This window comes from Parasteatoda tepidariorum, chromosome 8 (genome assembly GCF_982258835.1).
Source record: "Parasteatoda tepidariorum strain Cologne lab strain chromosome 8, Ptep-v5.0, whole genome shotgun sequence".
NCBI classification, from domain to species: Eukaryota; Metazoa; Arthropoda; class Arachnida; order Araneae; family Theridiidae; genus Parasteatoda; species Parasteatoda tepidariorum.
In genome coordinates this window covers 625621-645582 of record NC_141762.1, presented here as the reverse complement: position 1 = coordinate 645582, position 19962 = coordinate 625621, and the positions used below count along the sequence as shown (strand labels likewise).

General features: G+C 31.6%; 1 protein-coding gene across 1 annotated transcript in view; it reads right to left on the bottom strand.

Moving 5' to 3' along the window:
* The window catches only part of LOC107446521 (protein Wnt-11b-2), a 70740-nt gene that overhangs the window by 14779 nt on the left and 35999 nt on the right, over positions 1–19962 (bottom strand). Inside the window, exon 3 of the mRNA XM_016061200.5 lies at positions 18332–18609. Coding sequence (XP_015916686.1) covers positions 18332–18609 — 278 coding nt within the window. The remainder of the gene's footprint in view (positions 1–18331; positions 18610–19962) is intronic.

Here is a 19962-nt window from a genome sequence, read left to right as displayed (position 1 = left end):
AATTGATTAGTGCAGACGATATTTTAAGTTACGAAATCAGACACAAAAACATACTTTCTCTGATTAAGATACCTTTTTTTCGACGGAATCGGATTTCTGATCCCTAAAATATAGGGAGTTGCCGAAATTTGGGAAATATTGTCCTAATAGTTTGGTCAGGAGAGCTGTCCAAAGTTTTGACTCCTTAATGATCATTTCACTTTTTGCCTATTTCGCCATATCTCGAAAACTTTAAAAGCGAATTAAAAAATTTTTGCTCACAATTATGAAATTCGTTTATTCAAAGATAATTCCACGCAAAAAAAAAAGAAAAGTCCTTTTTCGTAACTATTTATAATTTTTTTAAAATTTTATTTTATGACAGTCGAAAAAATTTTGAATCGTAAATTATAAAATTTTTTTCCGCATTTTAAAGTATCTAATTTTACAAGTCGAAATGCAAAATTTGAACAAAATCGTTCGAATAGTTCATGAGAAATCAAAATTTAAAAAAGTTATAAATTTAAAATTTGATTTCTCAGGAACTATTCAATCAAATTCGCTCAAATTTTCCATTTTGTCATTTAAAATTACTTTTTTTTAAAATGATGTAAAGCAACTATATACCTTACAATAAAATTTTTTTCGACTTTTGTTAAATAAAATAATAATAAATATTTACTTAAATGTATTCTTTGCATGGAACTATCTTTGGATAAATGAACTTTATAACTGAGTGCAAAAATATGGCGAAATACGCAAAAAATAAAAATTAACATTAGGTGGCTCAAACTTCTGCTCTCTCATTGCTCTCCTGAGCAAAATAACATGAGCAATAGCATGAGCAACTGGAGCATGAGACAAACATGTGAAGAACAACACAAATATACGTCCTGGGTTCGAACTCGCTACTTCCACGTTACAAAGTATTTGGCGGAAGAGATCACCACCGGCCCTCTTAAAAGGTTTTGAAAATTCCGGTATACTTTTTATACTTATTAAATTCTCATTTTTGAAATGGTCTAATGGCAGGCGATCTGCCTAGTAACAAGACGCTTGGGGTTCACATTATGCAGTCGACTGTTTTTTTTTCTCTCTCTCTATCTCTCTTTTATTTTTTCCCCTAATAAAGAATTTTTTTATGTTTAAAAATAGTTTAAACATAATTTTACTTAAATGTATTTTTTAAAATATTTGCCATTTCCCTATATTTAAATTGCACTGATCTTTTAACAAAATTATAGCGGTTAAAATAATATTTATTATAAACAATGCTCATAATAGCTTAATAGTTTGATTTTTGTTAATTAATATTATTACGAATTTTATTCTTGAATAGTTATCTAAATTGTGATTATCATGAGAAAAAAAAATGTTTAGTATATAGCACAGTTAATAGAACATGATTGTTAACAAGAACATTTCTGATGTTGATTTACAATCTGCCGAAAAATACTTCATTAGCATTAGAAAAGAATTCTCAACCTTTTTTAGAGTTTTTAGAAGAGTTCTCATCGTATCTTATCATAAAAATTAGCGATGGAAATTGAAGATGAACTATTGTTTTTATTTCAATTTAAACTTCAGGTGAATTTATTTCTCGATTTTGTTCAATTTACAATAAAGAATTCGTAAACACATTGTTAGATTTTTTTTTATCTCTAAAAATAAACGCTACAAGGTTGTATAAGTTGGGTATACATTTTGGAGGAATCATTTTGAAATCTAACTTTTAAATTATTCAAATCGCTATCTATAAATGATATTATTTTAACCTATATCCTTCCCGTGAATGATTTAACTGTTACATTAATTTAAATTTCAAGTAAAATTTAGTCGGGCACCTCTACCACGTAGTGGCCTGTGACGTTGTAAGGCAGTGGCGCTGTGATCGCGTTTAGTTAGAGATAACTTATTTGCTCGCCGAAGTTTGTAGCGTAAGTACGTTTTGAAACAACGGGGCTTAGCCTAATCTTTGTTTCCTTTTTCATGTCTTTGTTTTCCTATCCATGACGTCTAAACAAACGATGCCACAAGATGGCCGATAGTTGAGACCTCTGAGGTTCGAGACAGGAAAATGGTCCAGCCTATAAAATGGCAACAATGCCAGCTAAAGATTGTTATTTGAGACTTTTAGCCAAAAGGTAGAGGTCTGAGACACAACTGTCTTGCAACATACATTTAATGCAACAGAAACATCCATTTTGCGGATAACAGTCACCTAAAGATTTAATGCAGGTGGCCTGTATGACAGGCGCCCTATAGTCCTTGTGACTGTGAACTTCAACGGGACTATCTGGCCTGGTGCTGAGAACTACTGTGTTGGACGAAGAATGACTGAGGGCGGGATCTCTTCAGTGATGAGTCGAGATTCAGTCTAAACAACTCTGGCTAGTCGAGAACCCGGGGCTCGATATTAACCTTCTAATATTGTCGAACAAAACCACTATGGTTGAGGTAGTCTGATGGACTGGGCATGATTATGACATACGGGCATACCGAGCTTCATGTGTTTGATTGAGACACTCTGACAGGTCAGCGGCACAAGGACAAGATCATTGAAACCCATGTGAGACTTTTCCCTGGAGCATATGAACCAAATTTTAACTTTATGGTCAATAACGCCCGCCCACACAAATCTCAGTTGGTAGACGAATACCTCCAATTGGAAGATATTCAATGATTGGACTGCCCTGAGATGTCAATAACCTTAATCCTATCACACACGTATGGGGCACCCTTGGACACTCAATTGCAGCTTTAAGATCAACGACGATTAGCTCAAGGGTGCCTTGGTGCAAGAGTGGGTGTGGTATTGATGAGAACCCTTGTAAACAGTATGAAATTTCCGATACGGGTGTTGTGTAGCTGTTAGAAGTGATAATACACCCTGTTAGATATGTTTTTCTCTGATTGACACGGTGTCAGTCAGCTGCTGTGCTGGACAAGTGACTATATATTTTTACTTCGTCTCACCTCAAGTTGGCACTGCAGGGAAAGGTCGGAAATGTAAAGGCCTGGTTTCTTAGGTAACGTCGGCATCAGCTTGAAACGAACGTTTTACCTCTGATTGGTCAATTTATGAGTTTGACAGCATGCGTCATCGAACGCTCAGCTTGAACGACAACTGCCGTCCAAATCAACTGCAGTTGGATTACAACGTGACGTTAATAACAGAAGCAATGGCGGACAACAGCCAACAACAGAGCATTGAAATCAGTCAAGATTTTAATTTTAACATTAAGCATAGCTTCTTTTGCCTCTTCTTCTTCATTTAGCTAAGCTATAATGTGTTTTTTCTTGGACAAAGTCATTATTTGTTCTTTAAACACTGGTCGACAATCACAATACAAATTTAAAATAAATATTTGTTTACGTTATTAACGCAGGCGCAATGCGAGATAATGTCTGTGTTGGACCGACTGCTCACGCTGAGCTAAGAAAACGGTATTTTTATGACGCCCAGATAAGGCGCTTGTCCTAAGAAACCAGGCCTTAATAGTAAGCCTTTGAAAAGTAATTCTTCGTTATTTTGGAATTAATTGCAGTTTAAATGTGTGTACAAATGTAAATAAATGCTGCAGAATTAGAAAAGGGGTACAAATTGTCTTATTTAGGGTACAGGTTGTACCCATTTTTGTTTTCCCATATATTTCGGCCGAAACAGTAGCTAGTGCGTTATACGAAAATTGGATCGCCCGATTTGGCATTCCTAAAATAGTGACAACAGATCAGGGTAAACAATTTGAATGTCAACTATTCAAATCATTAATGACATTATTAGGCATTAAACACATCCATACGACGGCATATCACCCCATTTCTAATGGCTTGATTGAAAATTGGCACCGTACATTGAAAGCCTCATTAAAAGCTCATCTAACTGATCGTTGGACAAAGGTCTTACCCACAGTATTATTGGGAATGCGTTCTGCATTCCGGGAATCCATAAAGGCTACAACAGCTGAACTGGTTTACGGAACTGCCTTGAAGTTGCCGGGAGAATTTCTAATGCCAACACCAAAGGATTTCAATGCCAGTGAATTTGTGCAGCGCCTGAAAGAAAATATGGCAAAATTGTCCCCTTCACCAACCAAGAATCATGACACTAAGAGCCGAACATTCATCTCGACCGACCTCAAATCGTGCAAGCAAGTTTTCATCCGACACAATGCTGTTCAACCGCCACTTAAGCCAGCTTACGATGGACCCTTCGAGGTACTGGAAAGAACAGACAAAGTATATAAAGTTCAAGTCGGCAACAAATCCAAGTTTGTGACTATAGACAGACTAAAGCCAGCCTACATCTTGAACATTCCAGAGTCAGAACCAGAGCCTGTGATCTACCATCCTAGCCCACCTCCGGAAGTTACTGAGCCAACAACAACTAATGTTGAACATGCAGAGGACAAGGCTAAGCATACACGATCGGGACGTAAAGTACGTTTCCCTGTACGTTTCAAGTAACGTTACACTAGGAGGGGGGGTACTGCAGTATCCTCACTACTGAGTCAAACTCCCAAACAACAACTACCCCCTGACGCAGTTGTGAAATGAGACTATGATACTTCAACCTCTCTAACCGAACTTTGAACTGAAGTGAACTGTAGTTTTGTTAAGTTAAAAACATTCACGCACAAGTTTGTTCACGAGATGTTGTTCATCTGAAAAACATATTTTTTTTCTCACTCGCAATCGTCGGCGAGATATGCTTTTTTATTCTATGTATTATTTAATTTTAATTACATTAAAATGTAATATTTTGGATTAATTATTATTTCATGCCTGCTGCATAGAAGACAGGATTGGACTTCGTGTTCCGGTCTGAACCTGTAGTCTTATAACGGGGGATGATTTCGCCAGGTTTGGCTTCATTTGTTTCGTAATTTTTTTATAACATTTATTTTAAAAACATTTGCTTAATAATTCCAAGTAGTCTACAAGTTATCTGTTGCAGAAAATGTTTGGACTTCCAAGAGGACACTAAAACATATATTTTCCAAATAATCCACTGTTTGAGGGAAGTTTTGCCAAATAACCCACTATATAATGGAAATTTTGACAAATAATTCTCTGTTTGGAGAATATTTAATCAAATTTCTCTCTGTTCCTTTGAGAACAGTTTGATAAAACTCTTTGTTTTTCTTCACCAATATTGTTACCTTTATAGTTGTAAAATACAAGATATGACTTAGAACTTCTTTAGGTAATGGGGGAAATGATATAGAGCAGATTTTTTTTTTCATTTCATAACCGGACAAGTTAGAGAAAATCTCATAAGATTGTATTTTCAAACTCTTTAATTGGCGCAAGCAACACAGTATTGATTACACTTCGCATATCTGCACTTGTTCAGTATTTCTCAACAAAGAGAGAATGAAAATTGAGTATAATTTAATCTGGTGCTCTGTGTACTAATTGAAATGCTTAACTTTTCTCGGTTAAGCGTTCTTTAAACATAGGTACATATAAAAAACTATTTTCATAAAACAAGAACTAGAACAATAGTGCCGAAAGAAGCTGGTTATATAACAGTAGGTACTACGTTTGAAAAGCTGCTCTCCACGAACAAGAGCTACTAGAGCAGCGGTTCCCAAAAGGTGTTCCGTGGATCTCGAGGGTTCGGCTTAAGGCTCAGAAGGTATTCGAGGTTGAAACCGTTTTAAGGACAGTGATGAATTTTGAAACTTGTATATATGTACAATATACAAGTTACGTTTTCGTACACACTCACATATATATATATATATATATATATATATATATATATATATATATATATATATATATATATAATAAAAACGTTGTATTTTGCATGGAATTATCTTTGTATAGGCGAATTTTACAATTGTGCCCCTAAATGTTTTAATTGGCTTAAAAATTTATCGATATGGAGGAAGTACGCAAAAAGAAAAATAAACATTTTAAGGTTTCCAAACTATTGGGACCATATGTTTCCCAGATTGCTGCTACGCTTCATATTTCAGGGATTAAACATCCCTGAAAAAATGGTATGTTCATTTAGGGAAAATACGTATCTTTGTTAACATTTATGTTTATGTTGTAGTTTATGTTTTGACATTTGGCATTACAAGTTTTATACTAAATTATTTCGACTATCATGGCTTATAATTAGTTTCTAATATACGCAAAGAAAAGATCTGATAAATCATGTATCAATTTTTTCGGGCTGTTAAAATTTAAAAATTTTTTTTTCTTTAATTCAGAGTTTCCAACTTCCAGTTAAAAGCTAATAAGTCTTTTTAAAAGTAAAAAAAAAGAAGAAAATATTTCTTTATACTTGAATATTAATATAATAAGTTCGATTATGATTTGGTTCTGGCAACTTGAATTTTTGAGAATAAAATGCTCACTTTATAGTTTCGATAATTCTCACTTTAGTGTCTGGCTCTATAACTGTATAATACTTTTTCTCATAAAAAAAAGCAAACTATTTTTTAAGAAGTAGATTGTTATAGATCGTAAAGAAACAGGCACTCAAAATTTAAATTGAATTCATGAACAATCAAATGAGTATATAATTTATTTACATTTATCTCCATGAATTATATACACAGAAAAATGAAAATTTATGCATATTTGTTAGCTTTCAAAAGCACATAAATTTATATATTTTAATGTAGAATGTGCTAGAAAAGGACCATCCTGAATAACTTCGGAACAAATAATCGGATCACGTTCTAGGACTCAATCTTTATGATACAAGAGGTTGACTTCAAATATGTTCATTAGATCGAATTTTAAAAATATAATTTTTCGGAAATTTAACTTTTCAGGACGGCCGATTTTGCTCAAATGTAATGTTTTTGAAGCCATGTAAAATTACATTCTTTAAAATGATATAACAAATCATACACCTTACAATTCAAAATTTTTTCGACCCTTATTAAATGAAATAATAAATATTAACTAAAAGTTATTTTTTGCATGGAATTATCTTCGGTTAAATGAATTATACAGGGTGTTTATAAGGTCCCGGACCCATTTTGATGTTTAATAACACATAAAATAATAAAGATAGATTAAAATTAATAACATAAATGGTTAAATGGTAAATTTTGGTAATAATGGTAAATTCTTGGAAAATGGTCATTCAAAGAACTACGAATGATAATACCCCAACACCATCTTGTTGCAAAAAGACATGTGGCTGAAGCTCTTCTAGTTGTAGAAATACGAAGTTTTCCAACATGTCTAAGTATACGACTGATGAAACCGACGACTGATGAGACAGGAAGATGGATTGGGCGAGGAGGTCCAATTCCTTGGCCACCCAGATCACCTGATATAACGCCGCTGGACTTTTTTGGGGGGGATTTATAAAGGACAATGTTTATAGGAGGATCGTGTCGAACACTGATAACCTAAAAGCCAGAATTACAAGCGCAATAGCCACTGTGGATGCCGACATGCTTGCCGCTACCTGGCGTGAAATTGACTATCGACTTGATATTCTCCGTGCGACGAAGGGGGCACACGTGGAAGTTCATTGACAAGGGTCATGAAACTTTCTGAGTCTATCTAACCATTTATGTCATTAATTTTAATCTATCTTTATTATTTTATGAGTTATTAAACATCAAAATGGGTCCGGGACTTTATAAACACCCTGTATAATTGGGTTCAAAATTTTTTCAATTTGCTTCAAAACTTCTCGAGAAATGTCGAAATAGGCAAAAAGTAAAATGAAGTGCAGACTTAGGGCCGCTGTCCTGATCCGATCACTAGTTTCGTTATTTTATTTTCGTACTTTGCATTTTATAAACAGCTATCTAGGATCTATCTGGAAGTAAAATATCATCTGCGCTTATTTATTGGCATTTTGAGGTTATCCTCTCGAAACATTTAGATTGAATCCTAGAATATGAAGATCCGACCCTTAGATCAAAAGTTATTTATGGAGGTCCATTTATTTTTGCGCATTGTATACATGTTTGCAGAATGAAAATTCTGTTCTCTGGTGACAGCGAAAAGCTGAAATTAACTGTTTATAATTTGGGAAGAATTGAAAGGTAAAAAGTGAATAGCAGCAAAGTTTTCTATATGCTTTAATCATACTTTAATTGTGCTTATGCATAGTATTTGTTTTTTAAAAACATAATCAAGGTTTAGTTTCTGCAAGTTTTTCTATTGAATGTTTTACATTTCAATTTAGCTTCCTAATAGTTAAGTCATTTGAGAGCTTTACAGTGATAGCTCAGAGTTTTGAAATAAGTAACTGTGTTCTTAATTAAGTTATGAATCTTTTTAATAGTAATTGTTTATTAAAAACATAATTTTTGTTCTGCTCCTACGATTTTTTATTGTATGTCATCTCAAATTAAAATTTTTTATTTCAAAAACTTATTATTGTCTAAAAATTTTAATTCGTTAACCCCTTAACTATCTGTTAATTTTCAAGAAAACGGTCATAAAAGTGTCTATTTTGTCAAATACACGTATTTGATTAGTGCTAGTAACTAGTTTAAAATAAACTAACTATTTTCAGTTACCTTAAAATATCCTGGTACTGTTATATGGTGTATAAAATGAGAAATAAAATGTTTTCCGGGTAAAAGAAATGAATTAGTTTTATTCTTATTGGCGCATTACTACTGAACACTCCAGCCCGTCAATATCACGGGAACGAGAAATAGCGAACGAAAACTCACTCCGTCACTTTCGCGGGAGTGAGAAGGAAGGGGTTCAAGAGGAATTATTTTTAAGGATTTTAATAATTATTTTAAAATCTTAAGATTTTACGCAAGAATACATTTTAAATAGGTTTAACTTATTAGCGAGCGAAATGAAAATGATTTGCTAAACAAACCCTATAAGATTGTTTAGCAATATTCGGGGGGTTGGGAGCGTCGGCGAACAAGCGGCGGAGCTCACTAGTTAATAGTTCTTTGGTTAATGCGTTCACATTTACTGGTAAAACTTATATATAAAGTCAGTTCCACTAAAAGAAGATCGATAGAGCCACGATGGCTCAGAAGATAGAGCGTTCGCCTCTCATTGAGATGAACCGGTTTGGAATCCCATCAATGACAGGTCCATTCGCATCGGCTACCACCGACCACAGTGCTGATGTAATACATCCTCAGTGGCAGACGGATCACGGGTTAGAGTCCCCTTTCCGTTAAGATAACCGTGGGAGGTTTTCCTCTACATGTACTGGTGCAAATACTGGTTAGTTTCATCAAAAAGTGCTCCACAAAATAAATGGCTGTTCAATGATGGTAGTAGTAATAGAAGGTCGATCAATCAGGAAGCCGAAAAGAACCACTTTTGATCCACGACTCAATTTAAATGGTTCGAGGGTCCTACCCTAAATATACTAATTTATCAGCGCAGGCGTTATTTTAAGTTACTAAATCAGACAGAAAAACGGATTTCTCTAATCACACATACCTTTTTTCCCACAGATTTTAATTCTTAAGGCTCAAAATAGGGGGTTTGCCGCAATATCTTTAAGGCATGTTCCCACTAGTACAGTACAGTATAGTCTATAGTCCCTTTAGTGTGTTCCCACTCGCTTAGGAAAGAGAGTAGTCAAAAGTTAGGGCTCCTTAATGCTAATGACTTTTTTACGTATTTCGCTATGCCTCGGAGAGTTTTTAAATAAATGGAATATTTTTCACACACAATTTAAAATTCGTTTATCCGGAGTCCGTTTTCTGTTTGTAAATGTAAATAATTATTTATTATAATGTTAATAATTATTTATTATTTTTGATAACTTTATTCGATAATGGTCAAAAAACCTTTTTTGAATCGTAAGGTATAGACATTTTTACATATACTTAACATGCATATTTTACATGTCATAATAAAATAAGTCATTTTATATGCAAAATATGAAATAGGTAATTTTTAAGTAAAAAAAAAGGAAAAAAAATCAAAGTAATTAGATTGTAAAATTCTATTTTTCCTAGAACTAATCGACGGAATTTTGAATTTCGGATCTTAATGTCACGTTGATTGAAATAGTGTAAAATTTTGCATGTCTTACTATTAAAAGCTTTTTTGACCATCCATAAATTAACTTACTTGAATAGTGAAAAAAAAATAATTAAAAAAGGCAATCCTTTTAAGTGAAATGTTCCTTGATAGTTTAGTTTTATAATTGTGAAAAAATTTTTCCCGATTCACTTAATTAGTTTCCGAGATAATACACAGAAAAGAAAGGCAACATTAAGTTACTCAAATATTCCACCTTTCCATATCAGGACCATATTTTCTGGGTAGCTCTAAATTTGCTCAAAATAAATTATGTTTCGTTCAAAGAAAGTACGTTTTTGTGTCTGATTTCGTAACTTAAAATATTATTTGGATTAATTAATTAGCAGGTTAGGCTCTCGGACCATTAAGATAGAGCTCTAGTTCGTAAAAATCCGAACATTAGATCAGAAGTTATTCAATTTATTCGCTTGTTTATTTTACGTACACTTGAAAAATATTCTAAACATACGAGTGCGAAGCACATAGAGTAATATTAACGAAAGCTGCAAAGTAACTTAGCAATTATTTTTATTATTTTGAATCAAACAAATAATCATTACAATTTTTTATATTTTTTATGTCTATCTAAAAGTGGTTTTGTTATAAGAAAAAATTAATAACATGTTTTAATATTTGAATCATAAAAATGTGAATAGCCTATGAAGATGAAAAAGTCAAAATACCGAGTTATGGAATAATTAAATGAGGAATTATTTGTTTCAAAACGTCTAGCCTATGATGTATTTTTATTTATTTATTTAGCGTAGCTATTTTCTTAAATCTAGAATTTATTTACCGAAAGAATCTTTCGGCTTAGAAAAAGGCACATAATTATAATGTAAGCTATTTTATCGCCCGCAACTGAAAAAGAAGACATTTAAAATTTTCGGGAGAAAAAAATCGCTAAATAATAATAATTTTTTTTAAACTGTAATTGTGCCGTTACAGTGCGATAGAATAATATCCTTTTTAGAAATAAAGGATATTCTAAGTTATGATTTAGATTGTTATTTTAAATTTCAATATTTTTTTTTCCTGAACGATTAATAAAAAAAAAAAAGCTCACTTATATGCATAGGGGATATCTAGACACAATACAAAACATTTAATTATTTATAATAAAGAGATTGCAAATTATCATCAGAATCTATACCACACAGAACCAATATTTTCTTAAGGGGCCATATACATTACTTGACCAAAAGAAATAAAACGATAAAAAAAAAAAATGAAGGTATTGAAATGGGTGGTCTTGGAATGCAAGAACGTAGTTTTTTGCATGAAATTTTATTAGCATCTTAATTCATACATAACAGTACTGATTGCATAATTATATTATTACCATCATAATATCATAATCATAATACTTTTTTTCTTTTCAGCTATTAAGTATATTTTTGGAAACTTTTTTTTTACAATTTAGTAAATATTTTCTTTTAGCAATTAAGATTTCCGATAATATTTTCGCTTTTAAAGAAAAACATTTTTAATAATGTTGGTTTAGCATTTTTGTAACATTTTCGTTAATATATTTTTTTTTACGATTTTGTAAAGTTTCGGAAATATTTTCTTCTTGTAATTAAATATGTTTTCGGTGATTTCATTTTTTCTTCTTTATTTAGTATAATTTTGTTAATATTATAACAAATTCTATTGCTATTAAGAAATATATTTTAGTATACTAATTTTTTCTTACAAACCATATTATCTCGATAATAGAATCAAAGCGGCACAAATTTATTATTGCCTTGTTGACCCATAATTAGTAAATACAAATATTTAATCACGGTTTCTGAAGGTGTTCAAGGTCTTGCACATCCATGCAGGAGTTTCTTTCTGATGTTGGGTGCATAAAATAATTGTGGTTAAAAGGTAATTGGAATTATTTTATCCAGGTATAATTGCAAAAAAGTAGTTTCGTGATATATTCCCTCCGAATGTTGTGTCATAACACCTTTACGTAGTACGGTGAAATGTGCCCGGGGGGGAAATGCGGTAAGATTTTAACACTTGACTAAATGGGTATTTTATACTTTTAGCTATCACTTTAATTTCAAAAAATTCGAATTAGTTTGTTTCAGTGAAAAATTTATTTTAATGCTATGAATATCTTGTTCAGATGAGATATATTTTTACTGCGTAAGGTTAGGAAAAGATTTTTAAGTTGGAGCTAAATTTTGAAAAAAAGTACATACCTTAAGTCAATCATAACCACCAAAAATATTATTAATTTTATTATATTATTAGGAAAAATTCAGAACTGATTTTAGAAAAAAAATCAATTAATCTTTTATGTTTCAGTATTCAAGACTGTTAAAAGTTCATAAAAGATAGAAAAATTAGCCATTATTTTCAATTTTTAAAGGTTCTGAGTACTTTGTATTTGGCAGAGTATATGGTGCTTCAACTAAAAAGTAAATAAATCAATCAAAGCATTTTTAATAACTTTTGTTCTAATAATCGGATTTTTGCGTACTGAGACTCAGAACATAGCATACTCACTTAAAGAGACGACTTTTTTAAAATTTAATAACTTATAAATTTTTTGACCCATTGCGCTCAAACTTTGTATTTTGCAATTTAAAGTTAAATAATTTTAAATGATGTGAGCATTTTTATACATTACCTATCAAAATTCTAATAAATTGGCATTTAATACTCTGAGCCATTAGTCACAATACGCGAAAATCCAATCATTATATTAAAAGTATTTTACGTTTTTTTCCGGATTGTATGAATGTGTACCTAGAGTGAAAAAGAATTTAATTAAGGCTGATTAATGAAATAATTGAGTTATTGCCTTTAGAGATTTTGATATAAAGAGATCCTTATATTGAAATAATTTTATATTAAAGTGGTAGTGCAAGTGTTTCAATATTAATATATATTTAACAAAAAAAAAAATTGCTTTAACCCATCAACCACCAAAGCTCTCATGGTTTTACCCCAAAACTATTAAAACTGGTAACTCATTTGCTTTATTTTACAAATTAATTAATTAATTAATTTTAATAATAAGAATAATAGATAAATTTTTCATCGTACTATAATTTATAAAATACCATAAATATTTATTTGGTCACTCCGATATTTTAAGACTAAAAAGGTAATCAACATTATAAAATATCAAACTTAATCTAAGTATAAATGCTTTACTGCTTTTTTTTTTCTTCATGAAGGTTACATTGTTGCGTTTTTGCAACAGTAGTCTTAAATGGCTTATATATGGTGATCATCTCTTACGGATTTCCCTTAAACCTTGGTTTATATATCATTCATAATTATCAGATTGAAGCATTTCTATTTATTGTTGGAATTACAAATTTAATTTAAAAGGACCATCACCTGATATAGTATATACATAAAAATTAATGCCTTTTACACCGAGATAATAAGTATGGTTAAAACTACCAGAATACCATAATATTTACCGTGTTTTGGGAAACAGCTCAGTGATTTGTACCAAAACGGTTTGGTAATGATATTCGTAAAACTAATAATAAAATATTGGTTTATAATTTGTGATAAAATTTGGTAAATGCAGTAAAATTTTATAATTTTCTCATTATACCTTAGTTAGTACCGTAAATATAATTTATTTTGTTAAATTAACTTTCCCGCTGTGGTTACTAAATGTATGGCTATAAGAACTGTAGCTTTCAAAACGTATACTTTGTTTTCGTTAACCAAAATTTATAAATAAAACCCCGAAAAAAAGGACGAAAATTGTTAAAAAATTCGGAAAATAAAAGCTATAATCCTTTCATTAGCTCACACGATTATATCCACAAAAAAGTTGCTTTTCTTAATTTTCTTCGTGTTTTTTGTATTTATTTATTAGGCTATATATATATATATATATATATATATATAATTTTAAGTAACATGTCTAAATATAGATGATAATTCTTTCATCTATAAAAAATCTATATCTTTCATAATTTATACAATATGAAAACAAATAAAATTAAATTAAAATAAAAAGATAGAACGCCTTAAAATTCTTAAAATGAACGTCTTGGAATATTTGTAAAGAAGAGAAAGATAAAAAGTGAAAAAAAGAGAGCGATAAAAGCAATTTTCTGGTTCTCTTCCCCAAATGGTAAGCTTTTTGATTTAAGCCAACAGGAGAGAGAATCAGACTAGGTGGGATGTAAAGGTTATTATTACTATAATTTCTTTTTAGACTATGTTATGCCGCCCCTAATAGTCACTTTACTCGAGATCTCTTCATTTTCTACCCTTAAAATGACGGCTTTTTTTTTCTTTTCTTTTCTTTCTTCAGGATCTTAAGTTTGCAATGCTACACGACATAAAACAGGTTTCTTACTTCAGAAAAAGTATTCACTATTTTATCGTTCCTGTAGACCATACATCATTTCCTTCTTTTGCAAAAGAAAAACAATTTTTTTTTTCTCATTCGAATAATAGATTCTAATAAATAGTCTTTAAATGAACGAACAATGCTCCTTTTTTTTTTTTACTGTCACGAAAAATATAAGAATTTTTTTTTCTTTTTAATTCTTATTAATAAATTTTTGCCTGTTTAATAGATATTGCTATAGAAAAATGATACTTCTAATCTTTTAATTACTGTAACTGATAATCTTATCTAATTATTTGTTATTAAATTTTATTTATTAGACGATCGAAAAATAGTTTGTTTTTGATATTTCTAAGTTTCCCTTTATAGTTTTTTTTAATTTTTACAGGCTAAACATGGGTTGTTATTATAATTGAATTTAAAATTTGAAGAAAAAATGTATATAGATATTTTTCGATTGCATAAAGTTAATGGTGCAACAGTAAGTTCACGAATATGAGGATAATTCGATTTTTTAGCTAATATTAATGATTCATACCTAGAGGCTAAGCATCGTGGGTTGCTAAAGATGCTTAGGAAAGAAATTCTTCAAAAGTTTCTGTTAAGAAGCACTAAAAAAATATTCCATTGGAATAAAAAGAGTCCATTTTAATGGGATTTTAAATTTAAGGCATTTTTGATGTCCGACAAAAGAACATTTTTTATAACGGAATTTCATGGCATTTTGGATTGGATATTTATGATTTAGTGATATAGTACTTGTCAAACGATTTATTTTCTATAAATTTTTGACAAAGAGCTCATTGAAAATATGTTATCAAAGACGTTAGTTATTTTCTATACTATTATGAGTCAAACGACTTATTTTCTAAACATTTTTTACAAAGTGCAGCCCAAGAAAATAGCACTGTGCAAAGCGTCAAAGTCAAATTTCTTTTTTATATTTCGCCAATTTCCAAAATGTAAAAGAACTTCAAAACACTTATGTATAAATTCATTTTATAATAAATTTAAAAGTTGTCTGAATTTCCTGATTCATTGTTTTACGTTCTTCAAGAGAAGTCTTATTGTCAAACATTTTAAAAATTACTCAGTAGAGGATATACCACGACATTTTAATATTGATTTTTATATTCAATTTGTAGAAATTTTAAAAAACAGTCTTGAAATGAAAGATTATTCTTGAGAACTTTTGAATTTTAAAATGCTGAGTAACTTATGTGTTATCCGGTCTGTTACTAGCTTATTTGGTTAATTAGTGGAACTATTTTGACTGCTAGTCATTTACAAAATAAGCATGTGAGTTATATTTGAGGTCTTAAGCCTAAAACGTTGGCACGTATTAGTAAAACAAATTCAATTATATGAAATTATCAGGTTTGTCACTTTTCCAATATATGTTTCAGTTTAAAGATAACTTAAAAAATCCTCACAAAAAAGTTAATTCAATCTTTGCTTAGATTGTAGAAACACATGCAAGACATTTTCAAAGATACAATGCTACTCACCAACAATGATCAATTTTAATTTAATTTTTAAAACGATTCTAATTTCAAAAATGTCATCAAATTTGAAATGCAACCTAATACTAAGCAAAAAATATTTTTTGCTAGTCATTTCTTTCATTTATTGTTGCATTATATCTCTAATTTAAGCTATCGTACACTTACAAGCTGCGTGGGTGCCGTGAATAAAAAATATTTCTGTTAGTCAAATTTAATTTTCAGTCTTACTTAAAAATCACTTTCCTATTTTTTTTTCTAAAAATTTATAAATGTATGTTACCTATAGGAAAAAACAACTTGTATTATCATTTAGCGTTATAGAAAAAAAAGAAAGAAAAAACAAATAAAATAATATAAGAAAATTTAAGATAAAATAAAAAAAGGAGAAAAAATAAAGAAAATAATTAAGATGAAAATAAGCAAATAAATAATTATAATTTAATTATTAAAAAATTGCAAACAAGAATACCTAAAAGTTCCCATGTTCGACGGATAGTTATATTAAAAATTTAAAGTAAATGATAAGACAATTAAGAAAGTTATCGAGTACGCATGCGAGTAGTATTCATATCGAGTATTAATGTAAAGGATGAGATATACAATAAAGAATTTGCAACTGCGTATTTCATCCATTTGCATGTTAATGCAAAATGCACAGTATATGCTGTTTTTGAGAATTTTATAGTAAGTTTTAAAGAAAATATTCTCTTAAAACAGTATAGCTAAGTAAACATGGAAGAAAAATCGAATTTTTAGAAATTTTTTCAATAGTGTTCATTATCTCTTTTTCTGGAATGTTAAAAATACGCGGTTAATCGGTTTAAAATTCAATATTCTTTTTGATAAATATATGATTTTTTCATATATTTATCAAAAAATCATTGAAAAAAGATATTTTTTCGTAAGTAAAAAAAAAAATTTCAATTGTGAAAAAAAAAAAAAAAAAATAAGTGCATGAGATCCCGCCTTACTATATTAGTAGGATTTTGACACTTTTATCGGAATCATAGGAGATTTTGTATCATGTAACTTTGTTCAAGTGAAATTCTGCTCTACCATATTTTGATTGTCTCTCTATTTTTCCATATGACTGTTCCATTATTTCGTATCATATGATTTAACAATCCCATGTATTATCTTGTCCAAGTTAAATTCTGTCCTATAATATTTTAATGGAGTGAGTATATTTCGTAACCCTATAGTGCACTATACTTTGTTATATAAGATTCTGTCTCCCTACATCTTGTTGTGGGAGATAGTGCCTCGCTAAATTTGGTTATGTAAGATTCTTTGCACTTATATCTTGTTGTGGAAGATGTTGTGCCACATTACCATGTCCTCCTGAATTTCTGTTATATTGTTCTGTTAGATTGTTCTGTCCTCGTGAATTATTTTAATTATCTGGGATTCTATCTCTCCAGTGAGATTCTGTTTCATTATTTACCATCATGTGACATATCCCCCAGTGTATTATCTTGACCAAGTTAAATTCTGTAATACAATATTTTCACGCCGTGAGATGTTACTTTGAGATGTTACGTGAGATGTGAGATGTCCCATGTTACTTTGTCCGAGGGTAATTCTGTTCTACATCATTTTTATTGCTGAGATTTTGTCACGTATCCTCATGTGACATTCTGTTCTATTATTCCCCATCACGTGTGATCACGTGTTTTCTAGTGATCACGTGTTTTGCCCCATGTATTATCTTGCCAAGCTAAATCCCGAATGTAAATGGGACAATATTTTAACTGCTTTCATTATGACTCGTATATACCATTCTGCTCCCCAATATCTTGTTATGCAAGATTCTGTCCCACGTGTGAGTGAAATTCTTTTCTACTGTCCCATATTTTGTCTTATATTTCACACCGTGTGAGATTCTGTCCCATTTTATTTCTTGTCCCTCGAAATTCTATACCACCATTTCTCGTCATGAAAGATTTCCTCTCATTTTATATTGCCTGCGAAAGAATGCTTTTCTAAATGTTAGATCAGATGTTCTCATCCTTTTGTGCATTTGTAATTTTGAAGATGCTTTCCTTTCTTTTTTTGTAGGTACAGTGATAAAATATTGTTTAAAATTCCAATTACAAATAAATTAGAGCAGTTTTAACATCATAAAATATATACGAGAGGCATTGTTGAGAGATTATCCGCAGAATTCGTTCATTCGTTGCCGTTGTTACGACCCTATTCTGCAGTAAATCAGTTGCATTTGGCATTCTTAACATAAATGAAGATCAAGGAAGAAGAACAGTTTATCTCCATTTTAGTCACGAATGACGATTAGATCGCCATCTGTTACATTTCGAGGATTACTAAGTTTCGACAAATCAACTGAAAAACCGGATCGTCTCGAGAATTATTACACAGTGAAGTGGCCATGCAGAAAAAACAAACTATTCCTGTCCGTGCGCAAAATTTCCTCTCAAAATCAGTTTTTATGGACATAAACCATTCTTCATCCTCAAATGAAAATATATTCGACTCGAAATTACCATCAAAAGTAACTCACTCTTCTGCCGGCTTGATTGTTGTGTCTGTTGACTGTTGCCACCACATTTTTCCTCACAGATTTCTGCCTCCAGGGGGCGTCTGCGAAATTCCTGGCAAATTTCAGTCCATGTTTTACATTGTGTGCGCAACCTCCCCACTTGAAGTCTCCGTGGGGAGGTTCATGCGGCATGGATCCACACGAACATGTTGTGAGGGACCCGTCACTGCACACCCTCGCAATGCTGTGTGCAACAGACGCGGAAGCCAAAGAATACACGAAAGCCTGCTCTCGCGTGCCTGTTGGAAAAAGAACATACAATGACTGTATTCTATTTTTATTTAATGAAAAAAAAATAATTTTTATACTTACTTACAGCAAATTAAAAAACAATGTACAAGATATATTGTGCTTAGGACAAAAACTGGAATAAAGTTTCGTAAACTCGGATGCGCTTAGTTATCGCCAAGACTTAGAATAATCACTCACCACGAGGGGAGTCAACAAGGAAAAGTGACGTCTTGAATTAAATAAACAACCGGACACTTTTTCTATCTTTTTTTTTCTCTCTCTTTTTGAAAATCTTTCAATGAAAAAGTGCATCAATACAGTAAGACTCTGCAAAACAGAATTTTCTTAAAAATGTCTAATGGTATATATATATATATATATATATATATATATATATATATATATATATATATATATATATATATATATATATATATATATATATATATATATATATATATATATATATATATATATATATATATATATATATACACTCAAGAGCCAAAACATTATGTCCACCCCTACATATTGCAATGAACTCTCCTGAATGACGTGGAAGGCACGTGATCAAGTGAAAGTGGTATTTAACTGTTGCTGGAGAGTTTGAAGAATCATTCTTTCACTTACTTCTGTGTGTGATGGAAAAGGCTGCGGATCGAAGCGACTTTGATAGAGGGCAGATTGTAATGGCTCGAAGGCTCGGAACAAGTATTTCCGAAACTGCACGACTCGTGGATTGTTCGCGATCTACAGTTGTTAGTACTTATGCAACGTGGATGAATGACGGTGAAACCAGCAGTAGACGACATGGTGTTAGACGTCCACACGCTATCAAAGAAAAAGGTCGTCGAAAATTGTCTCGCTTGGTGAAGCAAAACCGGAACCTGACAGTGTCTCTGTTGGCAGCCCAAAACAATGCAGGGTCAAGTAGAATAGTATCAGAGCACACTGTTCAGCAGACACTGTTGGATATGGGGCTACACAGCAAACGTCCTACTTATGCGCCTTTGCTGGCCAAGCGTAATCGCCAACTACGCCTGCGCTGGGCCTGGGAACATCGCGACTGGTCCATGGATCAGTGGGAGAGAGTTGTCTAGTCAGATGAATCATGGTTTGTCATTCATCACGCCGATGGACGTGTCAGGATAGGCCGTCTTCCAGGTTGCTCCCTCAGTGTACAGTGGGTCATACAAAGGCCGGTGGTGGCGGTATTATGCTTTGGGGGACGTTCTCTTGGACGTCTCGGGACCCATGGTTGCGGTAGAGCAGACCATGAATGCTACAGGGTATCTGAACATCATTGCAGATCAGTTACACTCTTACATGGCCTCTGTTTTTCCAGCTGGAAATGGAATTTT